This window comes from Ambystoma mexicanum, chromosome 1q, assembly GCF_040938575.1.
Source record: "Ambystoma mexicanum isolate Mex_15411 chromosome 1q, UKY_AmexF1_1, whole genome shotgun sequence".
In the NCBI taxonomy this organism is placed as follows: Eukaryota; Metazoa; Chordata; class Amphibia; order Caudata; family Ambystomatidae; genus Ambystoma; species Ambystoma mexicanum.
Window position 1 is genome coordinate 1292857298 of NC_090922.1, and position 27942 is coordinate 1292885239.

The 27942-nt window shown below is 46.1% G+C and overlaps 1 protein-coding gene across 2 annotated transcripts in view; it reads left to right on the forward strand.

Moving 5' to 3' along the window:
- The window catches only part of USP24 (ubiquitin specific peptidase 24), a 2799104-nt gene that overhangs the window by 2717197 nt on the left and 53965 nt on the right, over positions 1-27942 (forward strand). For both annotated transcript variants that reach the window (XM_069642114.1, XM_069642115.1), the window contains exons 64-65: positions 3232-3307; positions 24626-24712. In XM_069642114.1, coding sequence (XP_069498215.1) covers positions 3232-3307; positions 24626-24712 — 163 coding nt within the window. The remainder of the gene's footprint in view (positions 1-3231; positions 3308-24625; positions 24713-27942) is intronic.

A 27942-nucleotide genomic window follows, 5' to 3' on the forward strand; every position in this document is an offset into this window, starting at 1 on the left:
AGGGCCATTAAGTCTTTACATACTGGGAATGGTGCGGAAATACTCTGGGATGTTGACGGTAGTACATCCACCTCTGGAGGAATTGAAATGGGAGTCTGCCAGGGGTGTGTTCTAGCCCCCAAACGTTTGTGTTTTTAACAATGTGGCAAATGCTAAGTTATTAGAAGCCCCGAAGGACGCCCCTTCATTGGCAGGTGATAGGATACCAATTCTTATGTTTGCAGGTGTTGCAGTTTTGTTATCACTCACCCCTACAGGTCTTATGCATCAACTGAAGATCTTTGCAGACATTTGTAATTTAAATGGTCTTTAAGAGCATTAAAGCCAAGAAGCACCACACCATGACTCCACGTACAGGAAGGCCCTATAGAGCAAGTTGCAGCCTAAGATTATTTGGGTGTGAAAGTGATGGAGGCTTGCACATGGAAAGAACAGATTGCAAAATCTAGGCTTACATAGGCCAGATACAGTGGCGTTATAGATAGGTTCACTAGAGAGCACGATGATGTAGCAGTGGGGTTTTCCATTGAGGCCTTCGAAACTCAGGCTAGACGAGCAGCAATTTATGGGGTGGAGCAATGGGGTTGGTCCGATAGTGCGAACCTCGCTGTAATGGAAAATAAATCTATAAAGAATCTACTGGATCTACCCAACAATGTGTCTAACCACCTTGCACGTCTTTAGATAAATCTTCAAACTATAGAAGAGAATTATAAAACGAAACCTATATATCACTGGGTGAGAGTATGGTCGAATACAAATATGGCCAAATTTAGGCAGTCAATACTGGACATTGGGGCCCAGGAGGGTGGCATGCAGTTGCCATAGTTATTGCATTTTTTTAAAAAAAAACTACAATCCCTTGGGGTGAATGATTTTTGGACCAACCCCAGTGTTCTTGGTTGTATCTCTAAAACTCGTGTCAGCAATGTCTATGCTTCACTAAGAGATGCAGAAATGATGTCGAAGTTGGTACAATTTAATAATTTTACTAGATACTGGGAGCTAAAACAGTCCCTCAGTTACGAGGGATACTTGGACACAATGCATCCCCAACAGATTAGGTTGTTATATACGCAAGTACGTCTAGGAATCCAGTGGCAGATATTGAAATAAATGTGGCATTAATGTTGCGCCTAATTATCCTTTTTGTTTGAATGAAATAGAAAGCATTGTGCACTTTATTCTGATTTGCCTGTATTATCGGGATCTGAGAAGAACATTTTTGAGACCACTTTTTAATGCCCGCTCTATTAGGACTATGGCTGAGGCAGCTAAAGATAGCCTTGCAACCCCTACCATAGGTAATTAACTTGTCAGAGCATGGAGTGGAAGACCTAAAGGAGTGTCTGAACTTACTTAAATTGTCAGGACCCGAGTCCGACGCTACTCTGGAATAGATGGAGAAGGATTGGTCCTGTGTACCCTTCCCCTCCCAAAAATGGCCGCCGCAGTTCCAGTTGGCAGTATAGCCTCCTAACACGCTTGCAGCTACTTCCTGTTTCCTCCCACAGCTGATGCCTGCAGGGTATCTATGCACCAGCAGCTTGGAAACCTGCGCGTCGCTACTCTTTTCCTAAGACGCTCCGTGAGTTCGAAACTTTCTTGCTGATGCTCTTTGCTATTGTATCTTCCCTCCTGGTCTAATTTCTCTACTGACTCTCTCTACTACACAGATCTCAGCGTTAGCATCAACTCACACTGTGCAGCCTCTGCATCGGTCCCAGACCCTTTTGAGCCCTCGAGCTGGTACGCTGCGCTCGCGGCCTTCCCAAAACATAGCTCTCCCTTTTAGCGAGGATAACGTCTTTTTTTTCTCCCGTCATCCTTGTTGTACAACCTCTTCCATCCTCCTGCTACTCTGTCAGTCCTCCCTATTTACATCGTATCCAGACCATCTGATTAGCAGACAGAATACCCAGGCTACAGTTGCATGAGAAACTACAAAAGAAGACCGCATATAATCATTTTGTCAGGTCCCCCCTTCCTCCCCCCTGCCCCCAGGGTTTCCCTGGGGCCATTGTTACTCAGTTCTGTCTGTCAAAGTAGACCTGAGAGCAAGGGTTCCTGGGAAGCTTATCTTTAGCCTCACGCTGTTGCATCTAAACAGGTTAGTCACTTACTACTACAAATTCATTGTTGTGGGTGCATATCCTTTTGTACAGTCGACAGCACAAGGGGTATAGCATCATATAAATGCTGTATGGTACGTGCAGCTTCAGCTACAAGTTTAAGACTGGGGGCACTACAGAAAGGGTGTCTTTTTGTAGGTTTTACTGTATAATATTATTCCTGATTTTAAATTGTAGATGCTCCTATGCGATATAACGGGCTGAAGTGTCGCACATGATTCCGTGATGCTGCTAATTCTTTATTTTGTGTACTTTGCACACTGTATTTTAATTTTTGTGAAATGTTTAAAATACTATTATTGGATGAGTTCATTCGTGTGTGCATAGTGCACAGTGTCTGGATCTTTGAATTGTTTGTATTTATATATTGTGTATGTATTTGTTTTTTGCCTTTATGACATTTTTGTTGAAATAAAGCTTTATCGAACTAAATGTATTTCTTTGCCTCTGCCAGAATTGATATGCGATTGTCTTCAAGTGAGTTTATTGTGCTCACAATGCATTGTAATGATGTTTGTTAGCAACACACCATTAAAGCATCTGTGCCTGCACAAGAGGACTCTGTTTTACGGTAGGTGACGACTACCACTAGGTGACAGCCCATGTTTAGTGGTCCTGATCCGTAAGTGAAAGCCTCATGGGCGAATGTCACCTAGCAGCACACAATAAAAGCTGATGGCAAGGGCTCTAACGTTGTTGTAGTTTGTCGGTGGGGCAGGGAGGCAGCTTCCCGTGACATAGCTTGTATATGTCTCCTTGACCAGTGCCTAGTATTTGCATCCTTTACAGATGGTCAGAGCCTTGGCAGGAGACCTGGAAGTTGAGAGAAGAACAAAGCAGCATGGACTGGGGGATTGTACTGTGATTAGAGCTGAATTCCACACTTTCCGATTGCCTAAAGAGAAGAAACCATGCTCGAATATGTGTTAAGGATCATGCTCTGATTCTGAGCCACAATGTATGCCATGCTTACAAGAAATCTTATGTTGCTTAGAGCTGTTCACACTTTTGGTACACTTGTGCATTTAACATCATTGTCCTAAAACTGTATCCAATATTCATATTCGGTTTACTGTAATTGCTATGTCTTGCTTCCAAGGTCTCAGGCTGCTAAGGAATATTTTAAGGAGAATTCACACCATTGGAGTTGGGCTGTTCAGTGGCTACAGAAGAAGGTAATTGTGTGTAAGATATGCCAGTCTTGTTTTATTTACGTTTTACACAGGAGATATCTGTATACGAAATGTGAAATAACTATTTTCTTGCAAGTGGATGTTATTTGTACCACTTAAATATTCATGTACATTCCTAAATATGTATTGCACAGCTGCAAGATTTCACTGATGTTCCTTTTTTTTGTAGAACAGTTTCTATTAGAATCTTCGATTGATTCATTTATACCACAGATTTTTCATCTTTGAAATCTCCTGTAAATTAATTCTGATCTGGGGAAATAAGTCCTACTGCCGCTTGGTGGAGCCGCAAAGCTATGGGACCAATTCCATCATACCGTTTTGGTGTACTTTGGTACAGAAATTAAGTCTATTTTGACTCCTGAGACTGGAGTAAACCTTTTTCGATACCTTCTTTTATATTTAGACTTTATTTATCTGTCAAATATATGTCCGCAGAAGCCCCCCTCCACCCATAGTTGCAGCTCCTCTTTAAGTACCCCATATTATCTCTAAGTACTCACACCCAGTGTTAGGCAGAATCCTGTGCAGTTCCCTTGGGGAACACTGCAAAAAGATTAAGACTACAGGAGTAAGCAGTAAACCTAATTGGTAGCAGTCTGCACCACCCAGATTTACCTGGTAGCTGTGGCTGAGCAGTCAGACTTCTCTCAAAAAGAGTAGGGCAGTATGCAGAGTATACACAATAGGGCCAAAACACAGTAGAGCAAACAAACACTGACCAGAGCTTTGTATAAAAAGTATATAATTATTTATTTAAAACACACTTTATGGCATATACTAGCACTCTCAATCAAAAGCAAGTTTTAACACAGTCAGGTAAAGTATACACACCTCCCTTAATAGTTATCAGACAAGTCAGGGTTAAAACATTACTATTTGTTAGAACAGATGTGAGCGCTTAACCAAGATTGCACTCTGATAATGTAGTTAAACGGAGAGAAAAAGGCAGCGCAGAAGAATAAAACAGTTCCCAACACTTAAGAGTTCAGAGCAAGGGGAGAAAGGCAGGTTATACTGTAGAGCCAAAGTTCATAGGCCAGGCTCACTTTAAATGGAGCAAAGTGAAATGTGCCCAGGATCACACGGTTTAAAGTGCACTGAAAGTCTTTGCAGAGTGTTCAAAAGAGGTTGGGGTGATTCAAAAGATATAGTTAGGAGCCTGGAGCCAACCCAGTTTAGAAGCCAAGGATTTAAGGGTCACCTTTAGCAATCTGTAGAAAGGGAGGCTAGGCAGGACACAGTACCTTAAAGAGAAAGGAACCTCCAGTGGGGGCAGTTGTTCCTGGCAGTGGTTGAAGTTCGGGGTTCCGACCAGGGGAAGAGAAGATCTCGTCGAGGAGGAAACGTGGAGTCGTTGCACTGCACAGGGATGAAACCAGCCGCGGAGCTCCCGATTAAAAGGTGCAGTCCTTTTATTCGCGGTCAAAAGTGGTGAGCTTGGCTATCTGGCCGCCAGTGTGCTTGGCACGGGCGATTCGACCAAGAGAAGTCTTTGGAAGGTGAAAACGGCAAACTTGTTGATCCCACCAGCTCAGGGGAAGAAGACTCGTCCAGCAGAAGATCTTCACTTGTCGTCGGGAAAGTGGTGAGGTAGTTGCAGCAGGGCTTCACCGGTGGTGTCGTCGTTGCAGATGGCTCAGATTCTTCCCTCTTCGGATTCTTAGGTCCTGTGGCGACTTCTGAAGTTCCAGTCCCAAATGCCCTGCTTTTATGCAGAAAAACCCCCATTCATCAGCCTAGCTGTCAATCACACATGCTAAGTGGTGAGCCGGGCGGCTCACCACTGGACCAATCAGAGTAGAGTGCGACTTGGGTTGCTAAGGCAACGCAGTCCAGGGTACCAATTCCCCCCTCCACCATTCCTGTGGAACCCAGACAGAGTGGCACCATTTAGAGGGCTTCTGTGGAGAAGCCCACCAAAATAGTGGAACAAAGGGCTCAACCTTGGTCAAAGTTACAGAGACGGACACAAATGCCATTTTAGAATCGAGTTCTGGCAAAAAGACCCAACCGGTGATTTACTATTATATAAATATACCGGCAGTGTCTTTAACATTGCACCAAAAAGTGGTGCGTTTAAAATTAATGGGAAAATCCCATAGAGAATATTCTGGTGGAATATTTCACGTGGTAACTACTGCCACCAGCCAGAAACTCAACGAGGGGGGACGGGACAGTGCCCCCTCGAAAACAGACCCAGGGGCAATCGAATTACCCCTTACCAGTACTTCCACAATAGGATGGTTTGTACTGGTTCTGTTCACAATTTTGGACTAGTAAAGCCAATGGTGACTTTACATGCCCTGGGAGACAGTAGAATCAAATAATAGGGCTCCTGGCGTGGAACCTATTCTACCCAGGAGGGTTAACTAGGAAAACAAAAGATACAAATGAATAGGTCCAAGGATGCTAGGCTCAGAACAACACCTCCACATGTATTATCAAACTGTGCATTGCTGAGGAAGGAATCACTCTTCAATAGTATGTTGTAGAGATAAATCTCATTTTTTTATATTAGAGTTGTGTGCAACAAACCCGACTCCTATTAGGATTTGCCAGGTGTTTCAGCCGTCCCTAGCCCACCTAGAAACGGCTGAAACACCTGGTGTAGACGCACTACTCCCCCCAAAATTACAGCACATTAATGATGTTTACGCAAGAAAAATAATTTTGTGTACCCACCATTGTTCTATGTGTTTTCCACAAATGTTGACTTGAATATGTACACTGTAATATGTGAATTTCTTGGCAAATCCTAATAGGAGTCGGGTTTGTTGCACGCACACAATTTGGAGATTGTCCCAAAAAATGTTTTTTTGGCACTGTGTGTTGTAAATATCTTTCTGTTTTTTTTGTCTGATTGTTCTGTTTTAGCAAACCATTTTGATGTCTTAATTTCTCTAAATGCTGGATTTATGTCTTTTTGCACACAACTCTAATATAAAAAAATTAGATTTATCTCTACAACCTACTATTGAAGAGTGATTCCTTCCTCAGCAATGCAGAGTTTGATAATACATGTGGAGGTGTTGTTCTGAGCCTAGCATCCTTGGACCTATTCATTTGTATCTTTTGTTTTCCTGGGAGACAGTAGTCAGTCCCAGGGTATGGAGTCACTGTGACACCCCTGTGATACTGCACTGAGGGTGCTGTGTACCACACATGCAGAAAAACAGATGATACCCTATGGAGTTAAAAGAAACCCCATAAGCACATAACAAGTCAAATTCATACCTCAAATCATGTCTAAGAGTGGGAGTAAAAGAGTCTCACGCTTAGCAGGAGAAAAAAACAAACCTCAAAAATCCAGCAAAGCTTCTGGGGGACTCACTAGGTTTGGGAAATTAGCCTTATAAGATAATTCTCCCTAAAGTGCGTTGGGGAGTAGCTTGGTGGCATCTCTAAAAGTTCCTTCTGGACTACACCATGCTTGTTTCGCGCTTTAGTAGCCAACACTCCCTGAATGTTAGACATTTGGGTACTAAGGCTTTTCTTAAATCCTACACCCCACCATTTTGTTTTATGGCCTGACTTTGTTTTAATGGACCACAGGGAATATCCAAGATTATTGTTCTTGCTACGTAAGTTCTCAATGGACCCTATGCAAGCCTCCTTTTTAAATGGATTGCCTTTCTCCCGCAGATTCCTCATCTGATAGATATCCCAATCCAGCTCTGCTGCTCTGAAAAAGCTTCGACAGGGGGCGTAGTGGACTTCGACTTGGCTGTCGATCTCTCTTGTTTGGTGCTCAATCGTCTGCTATGGACGTGACGTCGGGTGTCCTATATATACCGCGCCTCTACGCCCCATACCTCGGTTCCTTTTTTCCACACGCTGGACACGCTACTCTTAAGGAACGTAGTACTTCGAGTCCTCAACTTTAATTCAACACATTTTTCATCAGCGTGGACAGTTTTCTCGACCACGAGATGTCTGTGCCCCGTATTTCAGGGTTTAAGATTGCACGGACTGTGCTTCTAAGATTTTGGTGACCGACCTGCTGATATCTGTGTGGTGCCTCGGCAAAGTCCATTCGGGAATGGGCCGCCAAACCTTCAGACCTTTCAGTGCTCAGGGGCCGAGACGGAGGGGCCTACCCCCGAGAAATAAAAAAGAAAGACATTGCGCAAGACGAAGAAGCGGTCCCACGAACGGATCCACTCTTCCTTGCCATCCTCCAATAAAAAGAAGAGGCGTCATCTACATCGGAGACAGGTAAGTCGTCGGCAGGGCCGACAACTTGTCAGGAATATGAGGAATTGAAATCAAAAATGTTAGCGATGTTAGAGATGTTTGAAAATGAGGCTGTAGGTGCGGGTAAGTCCCCCCCAAACAGCAGGCCCTGGTGGCTTCAGCAGCACTCTATAACCCAGACCCCTAGCAAGCACTGATACTGCCGCCATCATCGACAGGAGAGCCTTTGGGCTCAGCTCTGAAGAAGGCTGATACGCCCTCAAGACCAGGACCTTCCTGCGAGCCTCAAGGCTCGGGCCTTCTTGATGCACCCTTGATGCCCAATCCTCAGCTGATGCCCTTGACGCCGTCTATCGGCGATAGTTCCTTCGTCCCACTTTCCTGGTATGTTTTTTTCGGATCTATGGCATATATTTTCGGTGCCAACAGGGGCAGGGGACCAAAAAGACGTCGATCCAATTTAGGCAGGGGCTGGTGGCGTTGATTATTTTGACGACCAGGCAGACCTCCTGGCTTTAGCACAGGGGCTGCATGATGCTAGTGGGTTGGATACATCTCCAATGTGGTGTTATAACAACCTAGGGCTGAAGGTTTCTGCAGTTTCAGTCCAGGGTTAAGATTTAACCGACATCTTGGATGAGTGTCCCACTATGGAAAAGCACATGCCTCTGAATCTTGCAATAGCAGAACCGTTAGCCTCTTTATGGCAGTTGCCCTGTTCTATTCCTCCGGTCAGCTCCACAGCAAGACAGGATCCATCATTTCGAGGGAATTGGGTCCTCCGACGTATTCCATATGTATGACAGTAATCACCACAGCTGTGCTGCTTCGGAAAATCTTTCAGCGTCCTGCGTCGATACACCACCCTCGAGGACCTCCGCTGACGGCCGACGTCACTGGATGTTATAAGTAGGACGCATGACCCCCGTAGCCTCAGTTCCGTTTTTTTCACGAACATGTTCGCTTCGGTGATCTCGGCGCGCCTCGACTCTTTGGAGTTTCTGTTCTTTATCAGTTCTTCGAACCTGTTCGTTTGTGAAGTTATCCTTCGTGATGTCTACCTCGTCTTCCACCCCGCGTCCGGGCTTTAAGAAGTGCGGGGACTGTGGGTCCAAGATGTCGCTGACGGACTTGCACGATGCCTGCCTCTGGTGCCTCGGGGAGGCCCATGACACGGATGATTGTGTCAACTGCCAGTCGCTTACGTCTAAAGCCTTGCGGGAGCGCAAGAAGAAACTGTCGGTAGGTAAGGTGTCCAAGCCACGGAAGTCAAGGTCTGCGGGGCTTTCGACAGACGATTCGAGGGGCGACTCTCCGCATCGTCGTCGGAAGTCCAGTGGGTCTCGGTCCCGAGTAGGTCCCGCCACTCCTCTGCCTCTTCGAAACTCCCGGAAGCGCTGTCATCAGTCGCCTTTCCCGTCCTCATCCGAGGACTCCGCCCGTCCGCGGGCCGCTTAACCCACCAAGCATGCGACGCCGGAGGAATGGGCTTCCTTCGGTAAGAAAATGGTAGCGATTCGCGTATCGCAGGTCACTGGTCCGTCCACGCCTCCGAGTGGGGTCGGTCGAGAGACACCGCTCGTTCGCCTTTGCGCTCGGGTGGTTGGCACGATTTGCGGGAAAGGTCCCGCTCGGACAAGGGGAATCTTTCTCGTCCCGGTCCTCGACGCGCTCGACACCGTGTGCACCTGTGATGTCTTCGAGGAAGACGTCGACGCCAGTGGCACAGAGGTAGTAGACAAACTCTTTGGAGGCTCTGCCTCCAAAGAAGTCATCGATGCCATCGGAGCCCAGGCTGTCGAAGGACACGCTCGGGGCTCCGCCCTCGAGGCCTGTATCGAAGCCGTCATTGCTGTCGGCGCCGCGCTCGACGTTGACGCTGTTTCACTCGACGCGTTTCGGGGCTGTGGTGTCGGAGGTATCCCGTAGCACGGAGGATACCCCTAGAAAGGCTCTGGCCAAGGTCAAGCATGGCTTTGTTCCCCATTCTGTGCCCTCTTACCGCCATCTTGAGTACATTTCAGAGGTGGATGAGGGCTCTGAGGATGGCATGGTTCCTGATACGGTGCCAGATGAGATTCCCTCGGGCCATAGCCAAATTGAGGACCTGCGTCAGTCCCTGCATGACGCCAGTGGTCTGGACACCTCTCCGGAGGTGGAGTTTTGTAGGCCTGAGCCTGGCACTCATGCCGACTCCCCGTACCAGCACCTTAGGTCTAGGGTCACCGAGTACTTGGGGTGGTCTGCTCTCCCAGGGGATTTTCTTCAGGATGACCTTATGGATATCCTCGACCAAGGTCCACCAACTGACCCGGTACTGCCATTCCATATGGCTCTACAGAGGAGGGTGGCGGCGGCGGCTTGGACTGCTCCAAAGAGTCTCCTGGCAGTGGGCAAGTCTTTGCCACGAAAATACCGCCCAGCCAGTGGCAACCCTTGCTACTTGACCAAGCACCGCACTCCGGAGAGTTTGGTGAGAGTTTGGTGGTACAGGTGGATACGGCCCCAGCAAAGCAGGCGTCGTATCCTACCATCCCTCCTGATAGGGACGGCAAGCGTTTTGATGGTTGGGCGAAGAAAGGGTTTTCTTCAGGAGGTATCGCGCTTCAGGCGGCCAACTCTGTATGTGCCTTGTCATGTTTCATGCACACTCTGTGGAACTGTGTTTCCTTAGCGGCTGAACATATTCCCGAAGGGGACGAACGGGATGGTTTCCTTGCCATGGTTCAGGATGGCAAAAATGCCATGTGTGAGGCCATTCAGTCGGGTTTGGACATGGCAGATTGCGTCAGCTGGTCCATGGCGGCGAGCACCGTAATACGCAGGTTTGCGTGGTTGCGGAAGTCGGGGTTTGCTCCTGATGTGCAGGCCCGGCTCCTCAATATGCCCTTTGACGGTGAACCTCTTTTTGGCAGCAAGGGTGACGAGCCTTGAGAGGTTGCAGACCTCCAAAGCTGCAGAAAAGTCGTTGGGCGCTGAAGTTCGACAACCTCTGCCTTTTCGTCCTAGGGGACAGCAATGGAGGGGAGGTTCCTTTCGTTATTACTCAACCTTTGGTAAAGCGAGAGGAGCTGCCAGTCAAAGGGGCCACTGTAGGAGTGCCAGAGGTGGAAAACAAGGTACTCGAGGTGCCAAGGCCGCTCTGGCAGTTGCCTCTTTGCCCTCAGGCAACGCTGCAGCCGCTTCAGCTCAGTCATGAGGCCATTTCCCATGGTTCGCCGGTTGGGGGAAGGCTGGTGCAGCATCTTGTAGAGTGGCGTGCCATTTCTTCAGATGTGTGGGTTCTGGAGATCATTACCCACGGCTACTGTCTTCCTTTCCGGCAGAGGGCTCACGACAATCCACCGGGGAATCTCTATTTGAAGAGTCCGGATCCGCTCCTTGCGCAGGAAATTCAATCCATGCTGCAGAAAGGCGCCATAGAACTGGTGCCTGTAGCGGAGAGGTACAAGGGATGGTATTCCCCTTATTTTTTTATTTCGAAGAAAGACTGGGGATTGAGACCCGCACGGTTTGAACAAACTATGTGCCGATCCATCCAAAGCACAAGAAGTACCTGAGGTTCGCGGTTGGCGACACACACCTTGTTTCGGGTCCTGCCGTTCGGCTTGACCTCTGCCCCGAGGGTCTTCACCAAGCTCATGGTAGTGGTGGCAGCGCATCTCAGGAAAGAGGGGATTCACGTCTACCCCTAGCTGGACGATTGGTTGATCAGGGCGCGCTCTCCCATGCAAGTACTGGATCATCTGTCAGTCACCTGCCACTCCCTCCACAAGCTGGGCTTCTCCTTCAACTTAAGGAAGTCCCATTTGACACCAACTCAGAGGCTCCAGTACATCGGAGCAGTGCTCGACACGTCACTGGGGCAGTGTTTTCCTCCCCAGGTGAGGGCTTATCACATTCAGCAGATGGTGCGCAAGTTTCAGCTTGCCCAGTCTCTCCCTGCGTTCGAGTTCTTGAGATTACTTGGCCTCATGGCATCCTGCATTCTTCTGGTGCCAGAGGCCAGGTTGCGGATGAGATCTTTGCAATGGGCACTCAAGCTCCAGTGGTCTCAGTCCTCCGGCAGGATGTCGGACCCGGTTCAGGTGGCATCCTCGGTCGCCCAAGACCTTCTGTGGTGGGCCGTCGAAGGCAATCTGATGAAGGGGGCTCCTTTTTGGCTACCCTGGCCGGAGGTGACGATAGTGACGGACGCATTCCTCACGGGATGGGGAGCTCATGCCAACGAGTTGACAGTGAGCGGCCGTTGGTCTCTGTCGGAGTCCAGACTCCATATCAATCTGTTGGAGCTGAGGGCTGTCAGGCTTGCCCTGTAGGCTTTTCTGCCGACTGTGCAAGAAATGAATGTCCTGATTCTGACGGACAACACAGTGGCCATGCACTACCTCAACAAAAAGGGGGGCAGGGTCACTTCCTCTGTGCAGGGAGGCGATGCAGCTCTGGTTCTGGGCCATCCAGCAGGAAATTTCGATCTCAGCAGTTCATCTGGCCAGAGACGAAAACGTGACGGCGGATGCTCTGAGCAGGCAGAGCACAATCTCTCACGAGTGGGAGCTGTCTCAATAGATTCTCCTGGAGATCTTCGCCCTTTGGGGACCCCTCAAGTGGATCTCTTCGCCTCCAGTGTCAACCGGAAGTACGAAAGGTTCTGCTCGCGGGAATTTCCTCCAAATGGAGCCTTAGGAGGCACGTTCGTGGTGGAGTGGTCTTACCCACTGCTGTACGCGTTTTCTCCAGTCCCCGTCATCCCGCAAGTGCTGCGGAGGTTACGAATGTTCAGTCCCCGGATGATCCTCATTTTCCGCCGTGGGCCCGGAGGACGTGGTACCCGGACCTTCTCGACTTGTCCATCTGCCCTCCACGTCGTCTTCCCTACCGTGACGATCTGCTCTCACGGGAGGGGGGTCATGTTCTCCATCCAGAGGTCAGATCCCTCAACCTTCACGCTTGGTTTCTGAAAGGTTGAGGTATAAGGATTGGGACCTCCCTGAAGACGTGATGGAGGTGTTGCTTTCGGCCAGAAGGCCCGCCACAAAGTCCCTGTACCGTTGCCGTTGGAGAAAGTTCTGCGACTGGTGCAGGGTTAAGAATGTGGATCCTTTTTCATGTGACATTCCTATGGTTCTGTCTTTTTTGCTTTCTTTGGCCCACAAGGGCCTGCAAGTGGGTACCATCAAAGGTTACCGGGCAGCGCTGTCTATATTTAAGCGCTCGTCTGAGGAGTGTTCTTATTTTAAAATACCTTTAATTTCTCAGTTTTTGAAAGGGCTCACTAATGTGTTTCCTCCGTCACCTTTCCAGGTGTCCGGTTGGGATCTGAACCTTGTTCTCAAGTTCTCATGGGTGCTCCCTTTGAGCCTTTGCATTCTTGTCCTTTGAGCCTGTTAACCCTTAAAACTGTGTTTTTAGTTGTGGTCACTTCCGCTCGCAGAGTGAGTGAGTTGCAGGCACTTTCAGTTAAGCCACCCTTCACTGTATTTCAGAAGGACAGGGTTGTCCTTAGAGTTCGTCCTTCCTTTCTTCCAAAGGTGGTGTAGGAATTTCATTTAGGCCAGAAGGTTGTTCTTCCGGCATTTCATCCTCCTCCACATCCTGCTAAGGAAGAGGAGAGCCTCCATAGGCTCGATCGTAGGAGAACCATAAGCTTTTATATTTCACGCATGTCCCGGGTCAGAGTGGACGATCAACTGTTCATTGGTTAGCGTTTGGGACAAGCTGTGACTAAGCAGACTTTGTCTCGCTGGATTATTCTGGCTATTTCCGAGTCTTACCGCTTGGCGGGTAAAGATCCACCGGTCGGCTTGTGGGCCCATTCTACCAGGGGTATGGCTGTCTCTACTGCCCTACAGAAGGTTGTTCCTATTCGTAACATCTGTGACGCAGCCACCTGGGCTTCGGTCCATACTTTTGTACGTCACTACTCCCTCGATTCCATCTGTGGGCAGGATCTGGCCTTTGGCAAGGCGGTCCTTTGCTCTGCAATTTGATTGGGCATTCCAAATTTCTTTGGCTAAATTCTTTTCCCACCTCCTTGCATTGGTACTGCTTTGGGAGTCTGTCATAGATATGGAATACGTCGGAGGACCCAACCCCCTCGAAGAACAAGTTACTCTCGTACCTGGTAACGTTCTTTCAATGGGATGGTCCGACGACGTATTCCATATCGCTCCCTCCCTGCCTTCCCCGCTACAGAATTTCTTGTGCGATTGCAGCTTATGTTTCCGCAAGGCTTTGTGTGGTCAGACTGGCAGAAGACTGGTGCCACACGCTTTGGGAAAAAACTACAACTGAGGCTACGGGCGTCGTGCGTCCTACGTATAACATCCAGTGACGTCGGCCGTCGGAGGAGGTCCTCGAGGGCGGCGTATCGACGTCATCGACGCAGGACGCAGACGCCGAAAGATTTTCCGAAGCAACACAGCTGTGGGGATTACTGTCATAGATATGGAATACGTCATCGGACAATCCCATAGAAAGAACGTTACCAGGTAAGAGAGTAACTTGTTCTTCTATCCTCTCACCCTTCCCCGGAAGAACTAGTTGTTCAGACAGCCACTGTTTCCACCAGGACACTTTCTTCAACCTCAAACTTGCCCCATGACAGGGAAGGCAAGAGGCTGGATGTTGTTGCAAAGAAAATGTTCACGTCTGGCAGCATGACGTTGAAGGCCACCAACATGTCCTGTGGGTTCGCAGAGTATTCTTCTGGCCTCTGGGAGGTGGTGGAACATGCATCCCAATACATCCTGGGAGAGGAGCTGCGAGATGGCTTTGTACAGCTGGTGGAAGATGGGAAGGTGGTGGCCCGGCAGTCAATGCAAATAGGCCGGGAAGTGGCAGATTGAGTTGGCCAGTCAATGGGATTGACAGTGGTTTTCGGGAGACAGGCCTACCTGTGCTCCTCAGGCTTTTTTCGCCAATGTCCAGAACAGGTTACTGGACATGGCTTTCGAAGGAGATTTCCTTTTCGATCCGAAAGTGGAGGACTCCCTGGAAAACTTGAATGATTCAAAGATTGCCGTAAAATTTTTGGGCCTAGCTGCGCGGCCAGTCAAGCCTTCCTTCAGTTTTGCCTCGAGGGGTAAGGGCTACAGGCGTTACATACGCTACGGCAGAAAGGCACAGCTCCCGCAAACCAGGCAGGGGCTGAAGTATTTCCTGTGCCCCCGAAGGGGCAACGGGGCTTCCTGAGGCCAGCAGGCAGCCACAGCAGTGACGGGCGGTTCTGCCCTCAAAGCTGCTTTTGATTTTCCCCTCCAACTCACCGTTGGTGGACTGCTGTCAGAGCATTGGTCCCCAATGACGGGAGATTACCTCTGACGCTTGGTTGCTAGAGCTTGTACTGCGGGGCTATTGTCTGCCCTTCTTAAGGAAACCTCTGGACAGACCTCCATCACCTCCATGCCACCCGGAATAGGAGCTCCTGAAAAAACGGAGAGCACTGTTCTTCAAGGGTGCAGTGGAAGAGGTACCTCCCGAGCAGGGAGGATTGGGCTGGTATTCCCGGTATTTCCTGGTGCCCAAGAAGGGTGGAAGTCTCCGTCCCATTCTCAGACCTCAGGGCCTTGATCAATTTGGTGACGTTGAGAGAGATTCTCCACGCTCTGGAGCTGCAGGACTGGCTGGTGTACATGGATCTTCAGGATGCTTACTTCCATGTGCCGATACATCACAAGCACAATAAGTTCCTGAGATTCCTTATAGGGGACAAGCACGATCAGTTCAAGGTGCTTCCCTTTGGGTTGACCTCTGCTCCAAGGGACTTTTCCAAGCTCATGGCTGTAGTTGCGGCTCACCTCTGGTCCTCGCATTCCTTATGCCGGCTCCTTTTGAACCATTACATTCTTGTTTGCTGCAGCTGTTAATATTAAACCCGCTTTTCGAGGGGATTGGGTCCTCCGACGTATTCCATATCTATGACATGTAATCACCACAGCTGTGCTGCTTCGGAAACTTTTTTCTGCGTCCTGCGTCGACGTTGATGCGCCGTCGTCGAGGGCCTCCTCTGACGTCCGACGTCATCCGATGTGATAAGTAGGACGCACGACGCCCGTAGCCTCAGTTCTGTTTTTTCCGCGAACGTGTTGCTTCGTGAATCTTGGTTAACGCCTTGACTCTTTGGAGTTCTGTTCTTCTCGGTTCTTCGAACCTGTTCGTTTTGTGAAAATCCTTCGTGTGAAGGTGTCTTCTACTTCGTCTTCGACCCCGCGTCCGGGTTTCAAGAAGTGCGGGGAGTGTGGGTCCAAGATGTCGGAGACGGACACGCACGACGCCTGCCTCTGGTGCCTCGGGGCGGCCCACGACACGGATGACTGTATCGACTGCCAGTCGCTCACGTCCAAAGCCTTACGCGAACGTAAGAAGAAGTTGTTGGTAGGTCGGGTGTCCAAGCCCAGGAAGTCGAAGTCTGCGGGGCTTTCGACGGATGATTCGAGGGGTGACTCTCCGCGTCATCGTCGGAAGTCTCGTGGGTCTCCTTCTAGGAGTCGGTCTCGCCACTCCTCAGCCTCTTCGAGGCATTCTCGGAAGCGCTGACACCGGTCGTCTTCCAGGTCCTCTTCGGAGGACTCTGCTCGGCACGCCGCTTACCCCACCAGCCGTGTGACGCCGGAGGAATGGGCTTCCTTCGGGAAGAAAATGCTGGCGATTCTTGAGTCGCAGGTATCCACATTTTCTCTCAACTCACCATACACCTGAGGGGCTGGTGGTGCAGGCAGCCACTGTTTATACAGGGTCATCCACATCAAACCTTCATACAGACAGGGAGTCTAAGAAATCTGACACCCTGGCAAGAAGGGTGATGTTACCACGAGCAGTATGGCCCTAAAGGCTGTGAACGCTTTGTGCGTTTGTGAAATATTTGCACAGTTGATGGAGGATGATTGAACAGGCGGTGGAGCATATCCCTGTGGGGGAAAAGCAAAGGGGTTTCCTACGCCTGGTGGACGATGGGAAGGAGGTGGCCTTCCAGTTGCTGCAATCGGGCCCGGATATTGCAGACTGCATTGGCAGGGCAATAGGGTTAGCCACTGTGCTGAGGAGGGAAGCCTACCGACACAGTTCCGGGTTTGGCCCAACATCCAAGTGAAATTGTTGGACACCTGTTCGGCCATAGGGCTGACAAGTCTTTAGAGAAATGTAAAGACTCAAAACTAGCTGTCAAGTCTCTGGGCCTGGCTGTGCAACAACTGCCCAAGCCATGCTTCAGCTACTCTACAGGCGGTTCGTCCCATTCGGGAAAAAGGCACAGCTCCCAAAACCGAGGCAAGGGCAGAGACGAAGCAGGGGAGCCTCTAGAGGGGCAGGCATCGGGAGTGGCAGGGACGGCACCACCTTTGTAGCCACTTTGAGGTCTACCCTCACGTTTCCCCGGTTGGAGGGAGGATTGGCGAGCACTTGCTCCAGTGGAACGAGATACTCTGTGATGGCTGGGCATTGCAGCTCATCAAATGAGGGGTACTTTCTGCCTTTTTTAAGAAAACCACCAGACAGACCACCCCCCTCCTCAACAGCTGTAACAGGAGCTCCAGGAGGAACTGCGAGCCCTGTAACTGAAGGGTGCGTCGAAGAGGTACCTCCTGAGCAGAGAGGATCGGGCTGCTTTTTCCTTGTACCCAAGAAAGAGGGAAGACATCATCTCATTTTGGACCTCGGGGCCAAGAACAAATTCCTGAGTAAGCACAAGTTTAAAATAATGGCGTTGCAAGAAATTCTCTATGCCGTGCAGCTTCAGGACTGATTGGTGACTTTAGATCTGCAGAACGCTTACTTTCATGGCCCACCCATCAGAGGCCCAGGTGGTTTCTGGGATTCTTCTTAGGGGACTACCATTACCAATTCAAGAGGCTCCCCTTTGGGTTAACCTCTGAATCCAGGGTCTTCACCAAGCTGATGGCAGTGGTGGTGGCGCACCTCAGGAGATCCAGTATTGAGCAAGAAGGCACTAGGAGAGAGAAGAGTGTCTTCAATACGTGTTATCAGTGCATGGAGCTTAATGAGGCGAAGGCTGCCTCCATCTCACTGTCATTCCCATGATACAGTTTGGCTGAGGTTCTCAAGCTCTTTAAGCTTTCCATGGATCGTTGCTCCGCTGTGAGACTGCTAGGGGAAGCTCCATGGTCCTATCTGCTGTGAGCCACATTTTGTACGCTGTTTTTGGGTGTGTGTGATCCCTGTACATGGAGTCACAGCGTTTGCTACAGCGGACGTCACTGTGAGGATTGGCATGGCGCTCAGCAGCGATTTTGGTGTTTTGGCTAGCAGGAGTCCTGGTGGAAGTAATTGTTGGTGCTACTGCTGTGGGGGAGCTGGTGGCCATAAAACAGTGTCTGGATTTCTGTTTTTTAGGTGCTGCAGCGCTGCCTCCCACATTGGCCGGACCAAAGTGTGGGGATATCACTTTCTGGACAAAGGAGGGGCTGTCTGCCCCTCTGACTCTTCTTTTTCATCTAACTTGGCCTACGGGGGCTGGCGGCCACCGGAGGTACCCTTGTTTTCCATGAATGACTGCAGCCCCTCCTCTTAATGCTCCCTTGCCCTGGTCTCAAGCTGGTTTGGTTTTCTGTTGGTGCTGGAGAGCTGAGAAGGGTTGTGCTCACAGATGACCTCCCTGCTGTGACAAAGGGGCTGAATCCACTGAGTGAATGGCCCTGATCCCCCAACTGAGGCCTTACTTCCCCATAAGGCCTGGGTAACTGCTCTTGGCTCCTTGTGTGGCCCTTTTTTGAATCTCAGGGGACTTCTGGAGTTCCCTGTTGGTTTGCCTGTGTTGATGTCTGGGTACCTACCCTCCCCTTGTAATGGAGGGTGATGGGTCCTCAGCTTGGTTTTATTATGAGCTAAGCAAGTGGCAATCACATCATGTGTCGTCTGGCTGCCCTACACCTGAGAGGATATCTACCCATCTTGATGGCACCATAGACTTAAAACCTAATGACCTATCCCCCGCTGCATCAGCACCTCTGACCCATTGGGGGCGATGTCTACTGGGCAGTGGTGGCCCTGAAGAGAGTGGAGAGGTCACGGTCTGCACCTGACTTGTCTGCAACTGCTAGGCGCCTGGTGAGTTTGCTGTGCCTTGTGCAGTTCTCCGTCTTTCTCCCCGCTCACCATCCTTTTGCTCTCTCCATTCCATGGGGCTCTCCATCTCTCCTATCTATTCCAACTCTTACTCTATCACCTATCCTACCTCTCTCTCCAAGCATGGAAGGAAAACCTTCAAAAAAGATCTCCTGGTCTCCAATCCAGGCCTGCACATTGCCGACACCTACATCAATGCTTCCTCCAAGCAGACTGTCACTGACATTCTCTTTATCGCTCCTTCCCCTGAACTATGGACTTGCCATATGAACTCTGTCCTCTCGCCTTTCTCTTCGTCACCCATTAATAGTGACACCAGATGGGAAGTACTTGTGGCAGGCTTTTCATCCTCTAGGTGCATCATTAATGTCTATCAGAATGGCACAGGGCTCTCAGCCCGCCCAACCTTCTCCTTCTTGATACAGTATTGTTTTAATTTTTTATTTAGCATTTAATTTATTACAAACTTTTTTGCTTACTTTGAGAAATCCAAAAAGATATACATTTAAAATCAAGATTCAAAATTTCCATTCCTTCCCATCTCCCCTCTCTTATAATTACAAAATATGTTAAAACACAAATACGAAAGCCACAAAGATCAATTGTCTGTCATGGAACTGCTCCCAACTCATTCAACTACAGTTATTACTTTCCCTGTACTTTCTTTTAGTTTCGCCATTGTGGCTTTCAAGAAGTTGACAGTTGCATAATTAACTCTACGATCATCTGCCGGTATATGATCTCCCAACATTTCTCAGCATCCAAACCTACAGTATTTTCAAGTTCGGGGAGGAGATGATCTAAGATCCTTTAGTTTTGGGCAAAATAGACATAAATGTCTTAATGATTCATTCTTTTATCCACACAACCGACATTCATCTATTAATTCTTTATTGTATCTCTTCAATGTGCTTTTGTTGTGTAAGATGTTTAATCTTAGCCTCATTAGTATGTTCCGTGAAATGTTGCTTTTTTCAAGTAACTTCTTGTCACATTTAAAAATCCAATGTTGTTTTTGGATAGCGCATGGATTTTTAACGCTGCTCTCTTTTCTTCTGTCGTCAGCCCATATTGTCCTCTTGACCAAAGGATTTTTGCACAGGGACTCTTTTGATGTTCCAAGGTAGGAAAGATAATTTACACACGCTAACTTTCAATTCATGAGAATCCGTTCATCATCATGGGTTTCTCTTTTATGGAGTATTTCACGTTGAGGAGGGCAATCTTCTATGATTGTTTTCCTAAACAATGAGATTTTATTCCACATGATCTTGGAGTATAGTGAGTTCAGACCTAGCTCATGGCGAATTACAGCAACAGGGATTGATTGAGGTAAATTTAATATTGTTTTCCAAAAAAAAGCCTTTGCATCGTTCCCATATCTCCTCTTTCAGAAATGATAACTGGAGTTACTTTTCGGTTGAAGTATTTTATGATTGGTATTAATGAACATTTTCCAAAACATTTATTTAACGCTTTCCCCTGTGCTGTCAGTTGGCGTAATTTCTTCTTCACATTGTCGATCCATGGTCTTTCGCTTTTAAACACATTTATAATTACCCCTAGATATTTCTGCTCATGCACTGGACCGAGCTCCTTATCTAATATCCAAGAGTCTTTTGTTTTGATTCTCTTATCTCCAAGCACCATGATCACGGATTTAAAAGCATCGATTTTTAGATGGTTTTTATCAACATATTTCTGTAAAATGTTTCTTTGTAGGCCGATCTTAGTCTGTTCTAAAAGGACCAAGTCGTCCGCGTATAGCAACCAACCTACTTCTTTCCCATTAATTATCAGGGGAAAGGTGGTGCTGTCTGTCAAAGCCTTCTTTATGTCCTCAATAAAAAGGTTAAACAGTGCAGCTGCTCGGGGACACCCCTGTTTCAGCCCCTGTGATGTTTGGATCTTTCTTGATAAATTCCCTTATTGGTCAAGTTTTACCTGCATGCTTGTGTTCAAGTAGAGGTCTCTGATAATTTCGAGTAGGTCACTTGGACATCCCTTGTTCTTCATTTTTTCCCATAGTAAAGAGCAATCAATACTATTGAATGCCTGACTCAAGTATACGCTGGCTGGGTAGATTTTGTCTTTCTCATACTCTACACGTTATTTAAGCAGGTTCAGAATTAGGAGATTTAAGTTGCATCCAACTTCTTTTTTTACGAATCCGGTTTCTTTTGTCTAGTCAATTTGATGTTTTATCCATTGCTTTTAATCTCTTTAAGATGACCATCGCAAAGATTTTCCACACTACGTCAAGTAGGGCGATTGGTCTATAGTTCACCGTAGAATTTCTGTCCCTTTGCTTGAAGATCGGTATCGTTAATGGCCAACCTGCAATATTTCTGTATTTTACGTTTCACAAATATTCTGTTGAATAGATACCTGTTCAGGGCCCTCTTTCATTAATGCATTTGAAATCCTGTCCGGGCCCGGGGTTCTAGACTTGCTACTTTTTTTAAAATCAAACACAAGATCTCTTCCCTTTGATAATTGATCTCCCAGATTTTTCCATTTGAATTACATTTCTCTGGCTCTTCGGGTGGCTTAATGGGCTTGTCAAATAGCTTTCTAAAATGATTTGCCCTTACTTCCTCTGCTATTGGATTAAGGAGCTATGAATCTGTTGATTTCTCAATTTTCGTTCATTAATTGCCAGAAGCTCCTCCCATTCGATTCCGCTACGGCTTCGAGCATGCTTTCCGTTTTTTAATGGGTCATTTTTGTTTGGAGTCTTCATTTTCTTTAATTCTCTAAAATCTTTCCTTAACACCTTTTTTGGATTATTATATCTTTGTTAAAGATATGTAAATGTTTGAATTTTGGCTTTAATGTTCCTTTTTTTTATCTCCCTAAAAGCTACTAATGTACTTATATATTCCACTGAGGCCCGGTCTTTTTTTTTAATAGTTCAATTAGATCTTTTGTTACTTTGTGGACCTCAATGCGTTTTATCCGTACACGATTTAGGCCACCCTCAACTTCAATTCTGTGATTCCATTTCTTTTGTGGTCTAATTTGAGGTCTTTTACGTGTCACAATCAACAGATCGTGGTCACTATAGGACGTCTTTACAACTTCCACTCTTAATATCTCTGGGAGTAAATTGCCAGAAAGGAAGCAATAATCGAGCGTCGCTTGGCTGCTTCCGTTGGACCACGTGGCAGCTGGTGGGATATCCCCCATCAATATTTCTGTTCACTAAGTGCAAATCTCTCAAGGTAATTTCTTCCATTCAGAACCTCTTCGATTTTTTGTTTTTAAGATTGGTACATTTTTTGGTTCCCTTCTCAGCCTTTTCTGTCAAGCAATTTGCATTCAAATCTCCACACATGAATACTTTAAGGTCGGGCTCTTCTGGCAGATTTTTATCAATCGAGTCCATTCTAGATTCGACAAAAGCACAGACTCCTTTTACTTCAGGATCCCAATAAGCATTCACAAGTAATATATCCTCTACTATCCTTGAGTTGCATTTGTTGCGTATCTTAATCATTTGCACGTAGGAGTTCAGGTTCAATGTTTGTACCACAGTGACATTGCGGTTATGTTTTACTAAGGTTAGTAAACCTGAAGATGTTCTGCCTTTTGGCCCTCCTCTCGCTGGATTGGGAAAGGCAGTATATCTGTCAAGAATGGGAGTATCCTTTAACCACGTTTCTTGCAGGCAGATTAAATCCAATTTGAGGAGGATAGGGAGCATCTCATTGCACAAATGTCTGAAACCTTGGGTGTTCCTACTCCCAATGTTCATGTTGTTTTTTCTTCTGGCTCTAGATATGAGTATTCAATGTGAGTGATCTTGCTAACCAATCCCAAGACGACTTGGTATCTTTCCCACTTTTATTGGTAGCAAAGCATCTGGTCGCATCTCTTTGATCTGACTTAGATTTTTTGCATTGTATAGTTACTTTTATCCTCCGGAGGGCCTGTTTCTCTACATTCGCAAAGTCCGCTGATTCGCTCTTTTCTCTTACGTCTCCATTTAGAATTGTCGTAGGATTGTCTTTCTTAGATGACTTTGGGGCTCCATCGGGCCAAAAAGATGTCGATGAGGCTCCAACAGGTCAAAAGGAATTTTGTCTCTTCGACTTCGTCCTTACATGCTCTATTGTCAGTGAAGTTACTGTTGGTTCTACACACCCATTTTTGCTAAATTCGTTATCTTCAACATCAAACCCCAGTGATCGGAAGTCATCTTTTGTTTCCACGACAGTAGATAATGTAATTGCTGAATTCATGGTAAGTATTACTTTGTCATTAATATTCCCGTCTGGAAAACGGACAACCTTTATGTTCTTTGATTTAATAACTCCCAATTTTGGAATGTGATGCAATAAAATCATCAAATTCGAACGGTTTAGGATGTAAATTTGAATGCTATTGCATTCTTGATTCAATTAAAGCACATGCTTATTGATACAATATATATCCTTAGGCACATAAGAAATATCGTCAAATGTAATTGCTTTGTTCAAAGTCTTTTATAGGCATTCCATCTGCCTTAAAACATTCACAGTTGCAAAACGTGAAAACTAATTGAAAAAATGCAAGAAATTGATACATCTATGCTGGAAACTGGGGATCTTGATAATGTGGTATGCCTAAACAAATATTTTGTAAATTAAGACCTAGTTCAGCCCTCTTGGATTACAGAGCACCTGCATAGTCGTGGTCACATGACCAAGTGTCGGTCAACTTGAATAAAGTAAACTTGCAAAGTCATGGTCACATGACCTAGTTCAGCCATATTGGATTTTAGTATCTATAAGACACAAGGGTGAAATAAGAGTCATTTTAGCTACTACACAGTATAATCTGGAGGAATTGTTTAAAGCTCTTTAGTTTTAAATTAAGAGACTTATTTTACTTATTAAGATCCATGACTTGGGAAAGATCCATACTCAATTTTCTAAATATTTCTTTAGGCACCCCACATTATCAAGTTCTCTAGTTACCAGTGCAAAGGTATCAATTTCTTGCCTTTTTATTTACATTTGTTTAAATTGGTTAACCTTTTGCAATCAATTCAGACAGGACTAATAGGAGTTTTCTTTACTTTGTTCTTACAGTTTGTGGTGATGTGAAAAGTAATAATTAGCAGGTATGCTAACGTTGGTTGGTCAGTGTGAAAGAGATAGATGATGTTTAATGACCCTACAGCATATCTATTTCTTTTTTTAAAGTTGGTAACAGTGTGTTATTTTGCATTTAAGCATAGCTCTGAGGATGGACTGGTCTAGTCCGAAATGCATCGGATTTTGGGTTCTGCACCTGTTAATGTTTTAAAAGAAGGCAGATGGAACGCCAATAAAAGACTGTTAGCAAATCAATTACATTTGACAATGGTTTAATTCAATCAAGAATGCAGTAGCGATAGCTACATAGGGAGTCACCAATTCTGATTAATTAGATACATTAGGCCGCTTCGGTAGTTAGTTTGGCCTTCTCCTTTGGTACATGTTCCCTCTCGCAGCCTGAGCCCGGGTGGATGCTGGGCGGGGGGAGTGGGGAACTGAGGAAGGCAGGGTAGTGCATCCTTTTTGTATGGCAATCAATGACACGTCCGAAGTCGCAGAGTGATGCGGCTGAACAGGAGTGTGTCGAGAGACGATGATGAGCCGCAATACGTTCCCTGTCCAAAAATGTTCCGAGAAGCTGACGCTGGATGGACATTTATCAAGATGAGGAATTTGTGGGAGAAGAATCCATAGAACATTACTGCTAAGTAATGTCTCCATTTGAGGGATTGAACTTAGTACATTTCTAGATATCTTGGTGCCTTTGTTTTCGTGATTGATTATTCATTGGTGACATGTTTCAGTGTCATTTTAGAGACTTGATCTATATTCTATTTTTAGAAAATGTCACATTTTATTAGTTTCTTAGGCTTTGCAGGAGGACATGACCTAAACAAAATACCCTACATTTTAAATCAATTATGTGATTTGACACAGCATGCAATGGTTGCGACAAGTTGTACTTTACTTACATATTTTTACTTTTACATTTACAAAGATGTCTGAACACTATTGGGCGCCGCAAAGTAATGTGTCTAATGAAACCTCAACTGCAAAAACGTTCCAGCGCACAATTTCAGCACAGGTATGATTTAGGACTTGATTTCGTACATTAAGTAATGACTAAATATTAATCACTAAAGAGGTAAATGTAAACTGGCTATTGTGAAATTTGATCCCTCAACTGATGTTTCAATTTGTGTTTTAAATCAAAATTGGCAGCGCACAAAAGTTATGGTATTTAACTGGAAAGATGGTTAAGTAAAATCATGAATAACTTTAAACTGAGAATACAATGAAAAGTGAGAAGTTACATTTTTTGGGACTTTGATATCCTACCTACGGATTCTTAAACTTCTGAAATATCCCCATCCAAAGGTCTGAGTTTGATGCTGTTAGTTCCAAAGACAAGCATGTGCCGTAGAAAAAAAGTTACTCTTTATAGATCTATATAGATCTATGAAACAGTTTCAGATGACCAAATTATACGTTTGCAAAAATGTACAAAATACATCAATTTCATGTCCTACAGTAAAACAAATTGGGAAAAGGCCAACATTTGCTTTAGATCATCCTGTAGATTGCAAGCAGAGTCATTTGGTCTAAAAAAAAAAGTGACATATCCCACCGTGATTTATTTTGTACCGCACTTGCGTTTGAACACTGTTGCTTTTTTATAGTACATCTGAGGCCCATCCTCCCAGCTCATTGGGTGTCCTTTCCAGCCAGTAGATGAACTGGACATTTCTCAAAAAGCAGCATTCATTAAAGAGTATCTGGACCTGGGTGCATATGCGCAGCCAGAGCCCCTGTCTCCTTGTGCACCCATTGGCTGCCTATATACACTTCCGTCGTCGTCTTCTTCTGTTGCTTACAATTAGAGATATCTTGCCCAGCTCCAGTTTTCTCTCCAGTCTGTGCAAACTGTAGGTACTTAATCTCTCCGTCCATTCACCACTTCCACCTTGTTATACTCTTGAAAACTGGGTTTAATAGGGGTTACAGATTCTGTAAATGTCCAGCATGCACTCTGCCTTTAATGTTTAGAGCAGCAGCACCATTGGCACCTTTTCCTACCATGTTATACCCTTTTTTGTCCCTTTTCATCAGGCTTTTCTGTGCTATGCAATGGTATGTTATGGTATGGTCAGACACTTATTGAGAGCAAAACATATCACCTCTGACAGTGGTATCATGACGCTGAACAAGATGTCCACAGAGGACTGATACCAGATAACAAAGAATCCCTTCCCAATTGCCCACCGTCATCTCAAAATGGGACTAAAAGTGTCTTTGCTTTGTGAAAGAAGTCCATATGTCCCTCAATCCCTCGCCAGGGTCGGATTGGCCCCTCGGCTTTACGGCCCATGGCCGGGCCGAAATCGTTCCTGGAGAGTGGGGGCTGGTTTCTAAAATATTGTTTTTTTCTATTTTGTTTTTCCAAACCGGCGTGGCCAGAAAAAAAAAAATAGAAAAGAAAATAGCATTTTATTTTTCCAAAAACACTTTCATCCTGCTTAGGTCGATAAATGAGTAACACCACAGGTTGGGTGATAATGTATGCATATTTGTTCTAAAAAAGAGCTTAAGTGTAAATGCTATACAATAACATATTATCATTTGGCCTTAGACGTCTGCATGCACAGTAATGTGGTAATATGGGCCTTTACACAGAGATATTAATGATATATATGGTGATCCATTCTTGTATGAAATATATATCACTTTACAGTGATATTGTAACCATATTGTTTGTAGTGTACATAGGAACAATGCCATTTGATGCCACTTGATGTTTTATCAAGGGGTGAAAGGTTGTTTTTTCATCGCCTCCCGGGATGTCACTTTTGGGGTGGGGTCAAATTACATCACTTCTGGTGATGTCATCAGAGGTCAAGGGTTGTGAGGCGAGGGGTTGCCCACTTTTTGAAGCAAGGGGTGGGCCACTTTTTTTTTGGGTGAACGGGCCTATTTCTTGTCCCAGTCTGACCCTGTCACTCGCAGATTTGTAGGTGGTAAATTCCACAGCCGTGCTGCCTGCATGGCAAACAGCCTCCCCATTTCACCCATCTAAATGTTGGAACCAAAAAGTAAGTTGGAGTAGGCAGAATACAGACATCTCCCTGGTTCATAACCATGGAGTTTTGCTTTAATAGAATTGGGCGAATGATCATATAATGCCCGATGTACAATGCACAATGTCTTGAACTTTATACGGTTCTCCACCGGCAACCAGTGGAGGGCTCGCAGAATTGGCAATATAGGTTCTCTCCGATCAGCTTTCACCAAAATCCTGGCCGCTGCATTTTGGATTCTCTGAAGACGGCCGATTGAAGCTGTTGGCAAGCAGAGGTATAAAGCATTACACTGGTCAAGCTGACTAGAAATAAAAGCATTTGCAATTTGAATTTTATGTGCCAAACCAAAAATCTCAAACAGATGCTTAAGGGGCCTCAAACGAAAAAAGCCTGAACCCTAGATTCTTGACTTTTTGCACAGGCAGTGGACATTTTCCTAAACAAGTGGGTCCACATTTGACCCCCCAGCTGGACACTTCCAATTTCGCAGCAGTCGCTAATCAAAAAAAGCTCCTATAACACCTGCATCGAGCATTTCTGTGAAGGAACTTTTTAATATTGTGAAATCCCTGGGAAAAACTAAATCCATGGAACTCCCCTTACTAATCTCAGATGAAGACTGTGAACGGATTTCTCTGGCTTTTGAAGATGAAATTAATAAGGCCAGAGACAAAATTGTAGCCACTCTGAGCCTTAACACACCGCAGGGCCTTCCAAACCACATAATAGGACCCAGAGAAACTGAAGCTTCAGTCTCCACTAATCATGAGCCAAGTTTTTTGGCTTTGCCCCTATTACATCAACAGACATGAATCTACTACTTGATTCTATGAACCCTACCACCTGTTCGTTAAAATCTACTGCTACGTAAAATTATTCTTCAACACAAAGATACCTTTAAAACATTTCTGACACAATTTGTCAATGCCACTTTTCGAGACAGGGAAGAACCATTAGACATTAAGAAAGTGACCATCACGCCCATCCCAAAGAAAACCAATCAAGATCCCACCGAACCTAACAAACCCCGGCCAATAACCACTAGTCAGTTTTTCCTAAGTATACTGGACAAAGCATCTACAATTCAACTCCAGGCTTTCATGGAAAACAACAACAAACTGCACTATAGACAGTCAGGATTTTCGTCCATCTCACAGCACAGAGTCTGCTCTCCTGGATCTGCAGAACCATATGCTAGAGATTATTGATAAGGGTAAGGCTGGGATGTTGATCCTGT